At 43.1% G+C, this 14,342-nt stretch overlaps 1 protein-coding gene across 8 annotated transcripts in view; it reads right to left on the bottom strand.

The window, feature by feature from the left end:
• The window catches only part of TNIK (TRAF2 and NCK interacting kinase), a 442,546-nt gene that overhangs the window by 110,389 nt on the left and 317,815 nt on the right, over positions 1-14,342 (bottom strand). For all 8 annotated transcript variants that reach the window (XM_042955223.1, XM_042955220.1, XM_042955221.1 and 5 more), the window contains 2 exons: positions 12,716-12,846; positions 940-994 (listed from right to left, as the gene is read on the bottom strand). In XM_042955223.1, coding sequence (XP_042811157.1) covers positions 940-994; positions 12,716-12,846 — 186 coding nt within the window. The remainder of the gene's footprint in view (positions 1-939; positions 995-12,715; positions 12,847-14,342) is intronic.

Raw genomic sequence — 14,342 nt, 5'->3', positions numbered from 1 at the left:
TTGGTTCGGGTCCCCTGCAAAGCAGACACCAGGGCAGCACTAAGGATGAGAAGGTATTACCAGGGAAAACCCCTGCCTGGAAGGAAGTAGGGATGGAGCCAGGGAAGGCTGGGAGAGTTTTCAGTTTGCTCTGCATGTCTGATCAGAGTGAAAGGAAGAGGCAGACAAAGTAGGTGGAAGTGTGCTGCCTGAGCAAACTAAGCAGTGAAACTAAGGAGTGAGAGTTGCCTACAAAGGCATCCTGTGCCCTCGAGAAAAAGTTCTGTCTTATATCCCTGCCAGGCTGGGTCACTGATGCGGAGGGCTTTGCAGGGCGGTGGGTAGAGCAGTGGCAGCGGAGGCCCCTTGGTGAGTTGCACTTCCTGTAGGGAAGCCTGTGGGGCACATGCTCACAGCCAGCACAGGACTGGTGGAGGCACTCTGCAGTACCAACACTGCAGAGCTCAAGGAACAGCAGAGGTTCCCCAGATAGCCAGAGCCCTGGCCACTCTGCCTTGGACCTCAAAATCTAAACGTCAGTATTTTATTAGGAGGGAGAGCAACTGAGTGTGCAAGTGTCTGCATAAGCCGTGCACTGGAAATCAGTTCTGACTTTTTGTTAAGTTGGAGTTTCTAGTCTGTGTGAATTGGCCCCAGTTTTGCGTTAGGCGAAGGGCAGTTCAAGAAGAAACTACACACTGAATCGGTAAAATACACAAGATCCCCGAGTTGTCTCCCTTCTCTTTCTTGTTTCCTCTAAACACGAGATCTTCACACCGCTCTGAGATGAATGGATTCCTGGTTGATTTAAGATGACTTTGCTTTCTAAATATGCCAGCTCGAACCCACGCCGGGCTCGGTGTAGCAGAAGCAAAGCTACTACAGAGCCTGGCAAGGAAGCGTTGCTCAGTCCCTGCAGAGCAGACCAGCAACAGATTTCACCCAGAGGAAGGTACTTACGGGGAGCGCCTTCTGCCATCTCGATAGCGGTGATTCCCAAAGACCACAAGTCACTCTGAAAAAGATAGAAGGCATAGACACATGCATAAATGCAGTCATCAGACAAGAACTTGGTTAAGCCCGGTAATCGCTCCAGAACTGCCTGTAGAAAAGCCATTCAGTCATCTCTTTACGAACCTATTTTGCTCACTAAGCCTAAAAGCAAGAACAGCTTTTTTCACTCTTCATGGGTAGTATCTCTCACAGTATTTCCGATACATGGTGAGTTTCCAGTAAATGTATGAAAAATGAATATAATGTCTCAAAAATTAATTGATCACCAAAATTTATCTGTCGATTGAACCCTATGTAACTGGTGCTGTTTTAATGCCTTCATTGAGGTAGAATTATCATACAATTAACTGCCTATATTTGAAGTCTATCATTTGCAAAGGTTTGACATGTATGCACCTGTGAAACCGTCATCACAATCAACACTGTAGATATACCCCTCCCCCATGCCAAAGGGTTGCACGTGCTACTCTGGCGTCTCCCCTCCTGCCCTTGCTATCCCCTGACCCAGTTCTGCTTTCTGTCACTATGGATTAGCTGGCATCTTCTGAAGTTTTATATAAATTAAATCATTCCATTTCTTTCACTAACATAATGGATTGAGGTCCAGCCTTGTTGCAGTATATATGAGTAACTTCATTCCTTTTCACTGCCAACTAGTGTTCTATTGTGCGGTTACATTACAATTTGTTTATCCATCCGCTTGTGATGGACAGTGTTTCCAGTCTGAGCTATTGCACATAAAGCTGCTACAGACACTCATGTACAAGTCTTCATCCGGACATATGCTTCTGTTTCTTTTGTGTAAACACCTAGGTGTGCAATGGCTGAATCATATAGTAGGTACATGTTTGTTTAGTCGATTGTTTTAGACCTACCAAAACAGCAATTTCACATGGCTTAACCAAATCAGATGAGGACAAGGAAACTTTTGGGTTGTATCTGCATGTATCTCCAGGGCCTAGATGGGAGCCAGGCAACAGTGGCAGGTGCTTGGTATGTCTGTTGAATGAATGAATGAACAATAGCTTCCATCTTGTAAGTAGACAATATGTAAAATAGAGAGTCTGCACCGTTATATTCTTTCTTATGATGAGACTGACTTTTATGTTCTCATTGGAATTTTCTTTTTTTTTTTTTTCTTTTTTTTTTTTTTTAATTTTTTTTTTAAGTTTATTTATTTTTGAGACAGAGAGAGACAGAGCATGAACAGGGGAGGGGCAGAGAGACAGGGAGACACAGAATCGGAAGCAGGCTCCAGGCTCTGAGCCATCAGCCCAGAGCCTGACGCGGGGCTCGAACTCACGGACCGCGAGATCGTGACCTGAGCCGAAGTCGGACGCTTAACCGACTGAGCCACCCAGGCGCCCCTCTCATTGGAATTTTCGAGGCTAACGTCTCCGCCCCTGCCTATGCAATCTCCGTCTGTAGCAGTATGCTTCTCCCCCACTCTGCGTCCATGGCTCAGTTGTCTCTGAGGAGCATAGGAAGGAGCAAATCAAAAGAAAGGGAAAACCAGGTTAGGAAACCCCAGAAGAGATGCTTGCTGCTTCAGTGTCCTGGTGGGTGGGTAAGAAAACACAGTGGGAAATTTGGTTCAGTGGCCTACAATCCTGATGAAGACTTTCATCCTCCTTTTCTTTTCAATATAACCTGCATTTTGTATGTTATTCCAAATTCTCTCCCGGAACCTCACTCAGATTACCGAGGTCAAAGTTCAGTGTCCGTGCTATTCCCATCAAACACATGTCAAGGCCACATGAGAGGAGTCACACCTGGAAAAGGACTATGAAATCCATGCTGGGCCATTACCCAGGACTAAACTTCTCGGTATCCGGTGAGTGACACCCAGGTGTGTTCAGTATTGGACCGAGGCCTGCACATAAAGGCAGAAGGCTTTCTGGGGGGCGGGCCTAGCCTCTTGCCTGAAGTATAATCTGCTTTTAATTATTTATTTATTTGAGAAAGAAAGAAAAAGAGTGTGTGTTTGCATGAGTGGGGGAGGGGCAGAGGGAGAGAGAGAATCCTAAGGGGGCTCCACACCCCAGCACAGAGCCAGCACGGAGCATCATGTGGAACTCAGTCTCAGGACTGACTGTGCGATTATGACCTGAGCCAAAATCAAGAGGTGGATGCTTAAGAGACTGAGCCACCCAAGTGCCCCAAGTGTAATCTACTTTAGAGTAGGTGGCTAGGGCCCATGCTAAGCCCATACTAGGACCAGAAAGGGGTTCTTTTAATGCATGAGCCCATCAATCGGTTCACATGATACAAGTTCTCAGTTCAACTTGGGATAATAACACACCTGCACAATACCACTGTTCGCAGACTGTAGGTCACTTCTCTGCACAGAACACAACTCAAAAAGGCTACTCTTCTCCTTTCACTTTGTTATATTTCAAGATGTATTCAGAGTTGTCATTAGACACACACACACACACACACACACACACACACACACACACGTTTGCATAGCCCAGCAAGTGACTGAGTTTTCCCGCAGGCTCCTGGCCTTGCGGAGCTAATAAGGAAGGACCAGCCTGCCATTACAGGCTGTAACCGATAAAGTTGAAAACACGGCTCTCTTGTACCTGGGGGTTTATGGTTGATTAACACAGACAATCATTTGAGAACATGACAAAAACACTGAGTCACTCGCTGTGCAGGAGGCATTCAACAGGAAACACAGCAAGAATAGGCTGGAAATGGTGGTTTGTGCTATTCTGATAGGATTTTAATATCTCCAGGTCTTGCTGGTTCTACCATTTCCCTTACATACCCAGAAATCAAGTGTTTCTGTAGCGTGAAATGAAGTACAAATATAAAGGTGGTGGCCGGGTACTATGTCTCTAAGTGCCACGGCAGGGTCACATTTAAATGGCCCTCCAGTCTTGGAAGCTTGAGCTTGGAAGTTTGAAAGACAACTGAAAGCCAATGCATCTGAAAGGAAATGATGGGGTTGGGGTGAGAAGGGCTCCAGGCCAGTTCTCAGATGGGAAAGAAACAGCTCAGAAAACCCAGGCACATGTCCGCCTCTGGGTCCTTGCTCTAGCTACTCTGTCTGCCTGCAGCCACTACCCTAATTAAGTGCCTACCATCACCCTCCTCTCCATTACGTCTTTGTTCAAATGCCATGTTCTCAGTGAGGGCCACTGAATCTCCCCCGGGGCACTGCCAGACCCCATCCCCTTTCCCACTTTTGTCCCCCAGGGAACGAATCACCTTCTAACGTCTACTAATTTACTCATCACTAGTTTATATTGCTTTGTGTTCATTGTTTGCACCCCCTGCCTCCAACACACCCAGACTGGATAAAACATAAGGTCCACAAGGCATCAAGGATCTTTGTTCTGTTAACTGGCATATTCCAAGTACCTAAAGCAGCACCTAATAAATAATTGTTGAATGAATGAGCAAACCAAAGGTGCAAACAAATGAAAGATACGTCCTAAGATTGTCAGACTCCTTGTAGATCATCTCCGACCCAGACAAGGGAAAATGACTTACCCAAGACCCCAGAGCAACTCAGCACCAGGTTTGGGGCAGAGCTGGGTCTTCTGCCCCTGGGCCACTTTTATTTTTTAACTGTCATCACTACATAAAAACCTGAGTATTCATCTTCTAGATAAAATTTATCAGGGGCCCATAAAATAATTGCTCTAAATTCCCACTTTGTCTACAGGGAACTGAAGGTGCTGGTGACTGAATGCAGGTGCTGAGATTCAGTGAGTCACCCCAAAAACCAAGGCTAGGAAACTGGCCTCAACTTCCCAGAGGCAGAGGGAATAGTCTTTTAAGTCTCAGACAGGCCTGGATTCAAATCCAGGTTCCTATCATAACTACATGCAGAGCACTGCTCAGACCTTAGCTTTCTCACTGTACAACACAGGTCACCGTGACCTGCATGCATGCAGGCATCCTGTCTTGCAAAGCGTCTGGCACATAGTAAGCTCAAGAATACGAATTTCCTTCTCTCCTGTTAGGTGAGACTGCCTGTGCTTGCCCAATGCACTCTTGTATTATTTCCCCCTCTTGGGTTGTTGGCTAACCCAACAGGCATTTTCTTTTTTTTTTTTTTTTTAATTTTTTTTTTAACGTTTTATTTATTTTTGAGACAGAGAGAGACAGAGCATGAACGGGGGAGGGGCAGAGACAGAGGGAGACACAGAATCGGAAGCAGGCTCCAGGCTCTGAGCTGTCAGCACAGAGCCCGACGCAGGGCTCGAACTCACGGACCGTGAGATCGTGACCTGAGCTGAAGTCGGACGCCCAACCGACTGAGCCACCCAGGCGCCCCCCAACAGGCATTTTCAGACCCCATTTCCCTTGCTGCCTCCAGTTCGGAGTATAGGAAAGCTAAACCTGCTTATCCAGACTTCCCTGCAGCCAAGGATGGCAGGTAAGGATGTGACGTAGTTCTGGCCAATAAGACACAGGCACACAACTTCTGGGAGCTTCTGAAACGTTTTGTTCTTCCTGATACAAGTGACAAATACAGATGATGTCCTGACAACTCTTTTCCACTTCTTAGTGCCTTGAATAAAAACATGGTATCTAGAGTTACAGCATCCATCTTGCAACCATGAGGCAATAAGCCAGCAAATGAATTATGACAGGGCAGAATGGTAGGAGCCTGGGGTTTGAATGAATCAATGAGTCACTACACTAACCCTGGACCGCCTTCCTCTAGACTACTGATGATGTAAGAAACAGAGGTACAGCCAAAAGCGTCTTTAGTGATAATATGTATACAGCGATAAATTGACGAAACATATTCTGAGAGCAGGAAAACGGAGAGGTCCCAGTTGTTAGGTGAGCCTGGATTTACCCCCACAGGGAGCAGGAAAAGTCAGCAAAGTGAGAGGTTTCTTTTATTCAGTACATAGCACCTCAGATCCCCTCTTAAGTAGCTTTCCCCCAAGTCCCAAAACAACCCCTTCAAACCAGAGGTCACACCATCCCAAGTCCTGTGCAACCTCTGTCACATGACCAGGCCAGAAACTGCCTCTTCTTTAAGGCCTCATTTGATATCATCATAAAGGTCTTTTTTTTTTTCTTTTTTCTTTTTTTTTCTCTTCTTTTTTTTCTTTTTGCTGGGGTTCTCTTCTTTTCCAAAAGGAACATTTACATTCCTGACCATCCGTACCCAGCGCTGCTTGTAAGCTACGCTTAACTGCCCATGCTAGACAGCAATAAACGTCCTTGACGGGACTTGTTTTAAGCCTTTGGATACATTAGCAAGTCCCAAAGACACTTCAGAACTTAAATACGGGAGAAAATGTTCCAATTACCACTGGCAAGACAGATCACAGGAGACGAGAAAGGGAAGAGGGAGGAACAAGATGGGGAGAGAGTCAGGGAGAGATAAGTTTCCTTCGTGGCCATGGTGTGACTCATTTTGGCAGGAGCTGGGTAATTCATTATTCTAGAGGCGCTGCTCAGCCTGGCCTGTGGCATGATTAATAGCCCAGTCCTGTGTGCTTTACAGACAGAACAGAGACAAATTCTAGAGCCTCTGAGAAGGCAAGCACACAACTTCTGGCTGCTGGGGGGCCCGCTGGCATGCAGGCAACTTGGACACAGCATAAGAGCATCTCTTTTGGGGCTGGGTTGCCCAACACATGAAGAAAAGAGCACTTGCTGATGGCTGACCCCTTCGCGGCACAGTAAAGAGCCCCGTGTGCTTGAAGAGGCAGAAAGAGCTCATGCAGTACAGACAGACAGACCTAGATTTGACTCAGCTCTGACACAACTAGCTTGGTGACCTGGGGCAAGCCACATAATTCCTCTGAGCCCAGTTCCTCACCTATAACGTGAAGAGAACACCTACCTTGCAGGGTTAATACCAGAACTCAATAAGGTGGTATAGGTACAGTGCTCAGCACGTTGACGTGCAAATACTGGGTATTTAACAAACTCTGGTATGGTTGTCATTGACCGGCAGTTCAAGCAGCACACCTGCATCAGGTAAGGTGGCAATGAGCTCTGGTACTTAAGGTACTCAAAGGAGTCACTGGGATGATGTAAGCTTACGGGAAGAAACGGGAAAGGGCGTGTTCTTCCTCCTTCAGCCCTGTGGTCTCTCTTCATGGGCAGAGCCTAAGAAGCCAGATGGAGTGCTAGTCCCATTATCCCAAAGCTCAGGGTAGCAAGGTAGTCTAGACTTGACAAGCAATAGCTCAATGACGGGCACGGCCAGTAGAGTGGACTCTACCAAGATTCACAGAGAAAAAAACAGTCTTCTGTTTTGTGAGTTATTGTTATTGTCTTTGTGGAAATGTTCAAGCTGGAAAAAGGAAATTGTATTTATTGTGTGCGGTCTCTAAGGGAAGCACCTTAATCCAGAGGCAGAAGTTATGGATAAGCGGATTCTGACTCAAAATAGGCAGACAATTAAAGATGTGTCATACAAATATGAGGTTTGAATCTTAGGATACTGCTGGTTTTTTTAGGTTTAAAAAAAAAAAAAAGGCCCCAAATGGCAGTCCCTTCATATGACACACAAACACAAATATTAACTATCATATGTTGAGTAGCTACCAAGTGTTAGGCATGGAATTAACCCCTTTGTATATGGTAGCTCAGTTTATTCTAATACAACTTTGTCATATACAATTTACTATTTCCATTTCATTGAGGTTCGGGAAGGTTTCAATAACCTCTCTGAGGTAATGGAGCAAATAGGAGGCAAAGTGTACATTTTAAACCACTCCTGTCTAACTTTGAAAGCTTGACTCTGAATTCACTATGTCATACGCTTAGATTCTACATTAAATATAAACAGCCAAGTTGGTGGGTCACTCAGGGTCACCGAGGGTGCTGAAGCATGGGTTGTGACTAATAATTCCATTTCACACATAAAACAAACTGAAAGCGGAAATCTCCAGTCCCTTGTTCATCTACATGTGTTATCTGATGGAAGGGAAAATGTTAGAACAGCTTTATCACCTTCGGCTGGGGACCGGCCTGCAGGCCAGGGGAGGTGCTACTGTGCCTCACTGAGGAATGTCATACAGGTGGATGTGAACACAGAGCCACAAGGGATCTGGTTCAATAGCGATTTCAGCCTCTTACTGGTGATAATAACATGGTGTCTGTATCATCCTTTCCTCCTTCCAAATAAGGGTGGCGCCTTTGAATCTCAGTAGACAGAGGCCAGGCCTTGTTTGAGAATACAAATCTCATGCTGCAGTCTGAATATCGCTCTCTCACATCACACTCTGCGTGGATCTTGGTGACTCCCAACGAGTCAGATTTCTCCTTCCATCCTGCCTGAATAAAGCCAAGTATCTGTGACACAGAAGAATGAGTATTTGCCCTACAGCCAGAGCACAACACTCACCTAAACCCTGGAGGAGACATCTATGCCTGCAAATGATCCACAGCACCTGTGTGCAAAGTCTCATAAGCAGAGTTGAGGTGAATGACACAGAACATTAGTGCAGGTGGGGCCAGAGGATGGGGGGGTGGGGGTTGAGGGGCTATGACATGTCACTGGACTTCTCTTACTTACTAATTTAATATGAATGCAAGGCCAACTTATGGGGTGGAGTGAGCAGGACAGCAAAATATATAAAATAAAAATTTTAAGCTCTCCACCCCCATATCATCCATCCATGGGGCAGGGGTGAGTAAGACTGTATCATGTGCACTATGCTGTAAGCTGCTCTTTGTGTCTGACACTCTGTCTTGGGATCTGTCCACTTCAGCACGCATGCTACCCCATTGCTTAAATGACTGCATGGTTTTCCACTGGACAGATGCTCTTGTCTTTATCCCACCAGTTCCCTATTGCTGAGAATTTGGCTGCAGAAAGCTTTCATTAACGAGTAATTCTGTTAAAGCAATAGATACATAGGACTATGAAATACTTGACAACCCCCATCCAACTGAAATGAAATTCAAATTTTAAAAATAAGAATTTAAACAGCTTAGGAAGTTTGAACCGTTTTATTAATTTTAAATCTTTTGAATGCTTATTATTAAATGAGAAAGCTTCCATTATTGCCCTACATACTTATCAGAGAAATGAAACCTTTCCTTTTGCTTGAAGTGTTTTGACAGAATTTCTGAAAACAAGAAAGAAAGGGCCTCTAGGGGGAAAGTGAACACACCAGGCATATGAGATTCTGGTACTCCTCCTTCGAATAGGGGTTATTTTCAATCAGTTACTTACTGTGCCTGGTAGATATCAGACAAAACTAGATTGCAAAGAAAACCATGAGCTCTTCAGACTACTTTTCTACAGAGGCCTTTATTTTCTTGAGTTGCTGTAGTTTTAGAAAAATTTACAGCAGTCTTTAAACATATCTTAGACAGATAGTAGATGGTAATCTATAAATAATAAAACAATAAAGCAAAACTATTCTCTTACATTTTGTTTTCATTTCATTTCATTTTTTTTAAAGCTCATTTATTTATTTATTTTTATGTTGAGAGAGAGAGAGAGAGAGAGAGAGCACGAGCAGGGGAGGGGCAGAGAGAGAAGGAGAGAGAGGATCCCAAGCAGGCTGTGCTGCCAGCACAGAGCCTGATGTGGGGCTCGAACTCACTAACTGTGAGATCATGACCTGAGCTGAAACCAAGAGTCGGATGCTTAACCGACAGAGCCACTCAGGTGCCCCAGTTTTGTCTTTATTTTAATTTTTTTTTTTTTAACGTTTGTTTATTTTTGAGACAGACAGAGACAGAGCATGAACGGGGGAGGGTCAGAGAGAGGGAGACACAGAATCTGAAACAGGCTCCAGGCTCTGAGCTGTCAGCACAGAGCCCGACGCGGGGCTTGAACTCACGGACCGCGAGATCATGACCTGAGCCGAAGTCGGCCGCTTAACCGACTGAGCCACCTAGGCGCCCCTGTCTTTATTTTAAAGGAAGGCCCCTGTGACATCTAATAAAGCCTAGTGGCTTTCAAGTCATCTTTTGTTCCAAACATACCCCTAGGTGGAAAGTATCGATAGCACATTAGAGCCCAAAGTGTCGACATAAGTTTCTGAGGTTGGAATATACAGCTGGGTCAAACAGACTACCAGATGCACAGTACTGAACGCCTGAACCTTGATGGGGTTGCAAACTAACTTTATGTGTCGAAAACTGCATGTACAGACCCAGCTTAGTTAATTCTTTACAGGTGGTGGGTATTTAATAAATATGTGCTGAGTGAATGAAGAAATGGTTTTGAAAGGCAACATATTGTCACGTTGTCTCCTGGTGACAGACTACATACCTAAGAATGGTGAAGAGAAAAAAAGGATACAATCTGGTGCCAAGAAAGAAGGAGAAAGATTATATTTACAGAATCACTGCTTCTCTAGTCCACTGTAAAAGTGTGAAATGGTTGAAATAAATCTTCAAAGAACGCTCAAGCCTTCCTTTTTGCCCAGTCTTCCTAACTTAACCCTTTAGTCATGATCCTTCTTGTACCTCTGGCAATGACCGGGGAGGCTCATGTTCTTGCCGTGGCTTCTTCCTCCTTTTGTACCACCTGCATTATAACAGTCCTGATGAATTAATTCTCACTAAGGTCTAAATGACTAATATAGCGAACCTGTTCCTCATCAGGATTCCTTATTTTTTAATAAAAGACACAGAAATTAGTCTTAACTTTATTAATGTTTCAGGATACATTAATACTTTAATAGTCACATGGACTTTCCAGTATCTCTGAAATCACCTTCTGCAGCATGATCCCCCTGTGGTTACTCATACACCAGGCTGTGTCCACACCTAGAATTATGCATTGGGCTCAAAAGTCTTTTGCTGATTCCAAACTATATTCCTTAGCCTTACTCTGAGGAAAGAGGACCAGAATATCGGTTTAATTCTAAGCTTTGGCTTTGCCAGAAGGAAGTCCTCTTCTACATTATTGAAAACAGTGAAGTCACAGGGATCTATTTTATGTCACAGAAAATAAATGCCACATACAGAACAACTACCCAAAATACTTAAAAGGCTAAGCCAAGGGTAAAAGTTTGAAACACCCTGATTGTCTATGGTATGTTATAAAGTAGTTTAAACTATCTGTGGCCCAGAAGTAGTCTAGTTAGCACTTGTTAAGTATAACTACTGTTTGAAGAATTGCTTATAGAAAATTATGATACACATATCTGGCCTGGGACATATATTTTGTAGTGGCTCCTCTGAAGGGATTTGCAAATTAAATTATTTAAATGTGCTTATCATTAGCAGTTTAAATAAATGACATTTATTTTGGCAAGAGATTAATTTTTAACTTGGCAGCTGTTTTCAGACAGATTGTTGTCAGGTTATTACAGTGCCTAACTTTGAAAGAAGGAAGAAATGTACAGGAGATTATTTTGGTTTTAGACTTTCAGCTTGCATTTCTCCAAAGAGGCAAATAATTTCGTCCATGCCCTACGATACTGGGTCCCAAAGACATTGCAATGTTGGCATCTTTGTGACCTGATTTCAATAATAACCCCACATGTGGAGAACTAAAAATGTTCTTTAAAAGAGGAATTCTTCAAATATACTCTTCAGAAGCTGTTTTGTTGGTAAATTGGAGATTTATATAAGAGCACATCATAGAGGAGCAGGGTAATATATTGGTAATATACTGAAAAGAGATTTGCAAGATGGGGGCTCAAGCCCCAACTCTGAGAAGCCCACTAACTTGGGGGTATACTTGCCAAGACCTCCGGCCTCAGTTTCCCATCTTCAAGAGAAGGGTATTTGGAGCTGACTACTAAAGTCCTTGCGTGAAAAGTCCGTGCACCTGTGAAACCAGCCTCAGTAGTGTCAGGTTTTGCCCAAGGTTGTCCTGTGGTCTACACAAAGGCCACAGGGTATCTCTTCATCTATTTCCCCGTCTGAAAACTCACAGTTCCTACATTCCATTTGCCTCCAATTTTAATATTTCAACTTTCAGCCACAATTCATGACAATAATGTCACCTGACATTGCAGCTGTCAATGGGATAGTAACCCCAAATTATGTTTTATTACTGGCTAGCATAATGGAAAAGAGGGAGGCTTCTTGAAGAAGGGCACAACTACCACCATCTAGTTAAACACTGCTTTGAATTCATGAGCAAATTGCCAGTTTATGATACAAGGTAACAAGCCACCAATCGAATTTCAATGGAACACTACAACAGGCTACAGAAATACCATAAGGTAGCTACCAACACCCCACTTCATTCTCTCTCATTGAAAAGAAACCTCAAAAATTAAACTTTGAGCAATGGAGAAACGAGGAAGTCTATTTTTAATCAGAAAAGACCCAAGACAACACATTGGCCTCTTTTAGCATAAAAAGCTCTCAGCATATATATCCTTCGCCAAAAGTTTAAACATTAATCAAAATAGAAATCTATTGTTTTTTCAAAGTTTTAATTTAAGTTCCAGTTGGTTAACATGCAGAATATTATTAGTTTCAGGTGTACAATCTATTGATTCAACGCTTCCAGAAGAAATCTATTTTCTAATAAGAAACCAGACTAAGTTCAAGAGAATATAGAAAATGGTTTCAACATTTTTTACAAATAAGCAACCAGATATAATGGGTCAATTCATGAAAAAGATTCTCACTTGAATGTCTTACCATTTTAAATTCAAATAATGCTTTTCAGTTCTCCCTTTGGATTACATAAATCGTAAACCCAGGATTATATAAATTCTAAACCCAAAGGCACATGAGAATTCTCCCACTGCAAGATTCAGGGCAGGATGTGAGACATAGTTTTGAAACAATGAAGAAGTCATACCTTGAAATCATATGTGGCATCTGGGTTTTCATCACAGGCAATAACTTCTGGTGCCATCCAATAAGGGGTCCCAATGAAGGTATTTCTCCTGCCCACTGTTCGATCAAGCTGGGCACTGACTCCAAAGTCCACTATTTAAGAGAAGACAGATGCATGAAGTCAATGTCCTTATATGGTGATAAAATGAATGTGCATTTTTTTTTTACTGTGGCAAAATAAACCCAACATAGAATTCACAATTTTAATCATTTTTAAGCGTACAGTTCTGTGTCATTAAATACATTCACATTGTTGTGCAACCATCCCCACCATCTGCTTCCAGAACTTTTCTGTCTTCCCAAACTGAAACTCTGTACTCATTAAACAATAACTCCTCATTCTCTCCTCCCCGCTCCCCACCCCTGCCCCTGGCAAGCACCATTCTACTTTCTGCCTCTGTAAATCTGGACTACTGTTGGTACCTCATATAAGTGGAGTCATACAGTATTTGTCTTTTTGTGACTGGCTTATGTCAATAAGCATAATGTCATCAAGGTTAATCCGCATGTGTCAGAATTTCCTAACTTTTTAAGGCTCAATAATATCCCATCGTATGCAGGTGCCACACTGTGTTTATCCATTCATCTGCTGATGGGCAACTTGGGTTGCTTCTTCCTTTTAGCAATTGTGAATGTTTATTTTTAAACTCTGTGTATAAATGGATAAAGTATACCAATGAGGAAAGCACAAAATGCTGTATTTGGTTAAACCAAGGGTCTGTAGGGACCAAAAACAGGTGTTGAATAAAAAGCAAGCTTGTTTGCCATAAAAGAGAATACTTAGAGGATACAAAGGAAGTGGTTATGAGCCAAGTTTCTAGAGTCAGACTGCCTAAGTTTGCATCCCATTTCTGCCACTTACTAGTGATGTCACCTAGTGCTAGCAGATCAACCTCTTTAGGCTTCAGTTTCCAAATTTATAAAATGAGGGTGATGGTATTTACATAGAGTTGCTATGATGGCAAAGTGAGAGAAACTATGGAAGAGTGTTGTGTACAGGGCCTGACATAATATTCTCTCAACAAGTGACTGTTGATTAATGATGAGTGAATATTCTGAGGATACATTATCTAGCCAGTATACACAAACATATGTACATGCACGCACGTGTGTACACACACACACACACACACACACACACACGCGCACACACACACACACACACACACACACCCTGCCTACGAAATGTATGCTTTTGTTTTAAGCGGGAATTACTCACAAGATGAAAGTTTGGCCCCAAATGCTAACTAAGAAAAAATGGAAATTATGTATTTTAACAAAGAGGCAAGAACAAATGTTTAGGATATAAACACAGGAGATATTTCAATCTCTTTGAAAATAAACAATCATATGGGCAATACCTCCTTTCTAGATGACAAATTGCATATCCTAGAGATAGCTGTCAATCCATGCCCTTACTCATAGACGCCAAGCAGGCAAATGCATGTGGAGATTCTCTACCTTCTCTTCCCACCAGATTGTTGGAAAGAAGCACCAAGGAGAAGGGTTGCCTCACAGATAACTCTGGCAAGTGGAAGTAGGATATCCAGCATGCATACAAAGGAGAATACTGAACACCTATTTTGTGC

The sequence above is a fragment of the Panthera leo genome, chromosome C2 (genome assembly GCF_018350215.1).
Source record: "Panthera leo isolate Ple1 chromosome C2, P.leo_Ple1_pat1.1, whole genome shotgun sequence".
Taxonomy (NCBI): Eukaryota; Metazoa; Chordata; class Mammalia; order Carnivora; family Felidae; genus Panthera; species Panthera leo.
The sequence above is the reverse complement of the archived record's forward strand: the minus strand, read 5'-3'. Positions and strand labels throughout refer to the sequence as shown.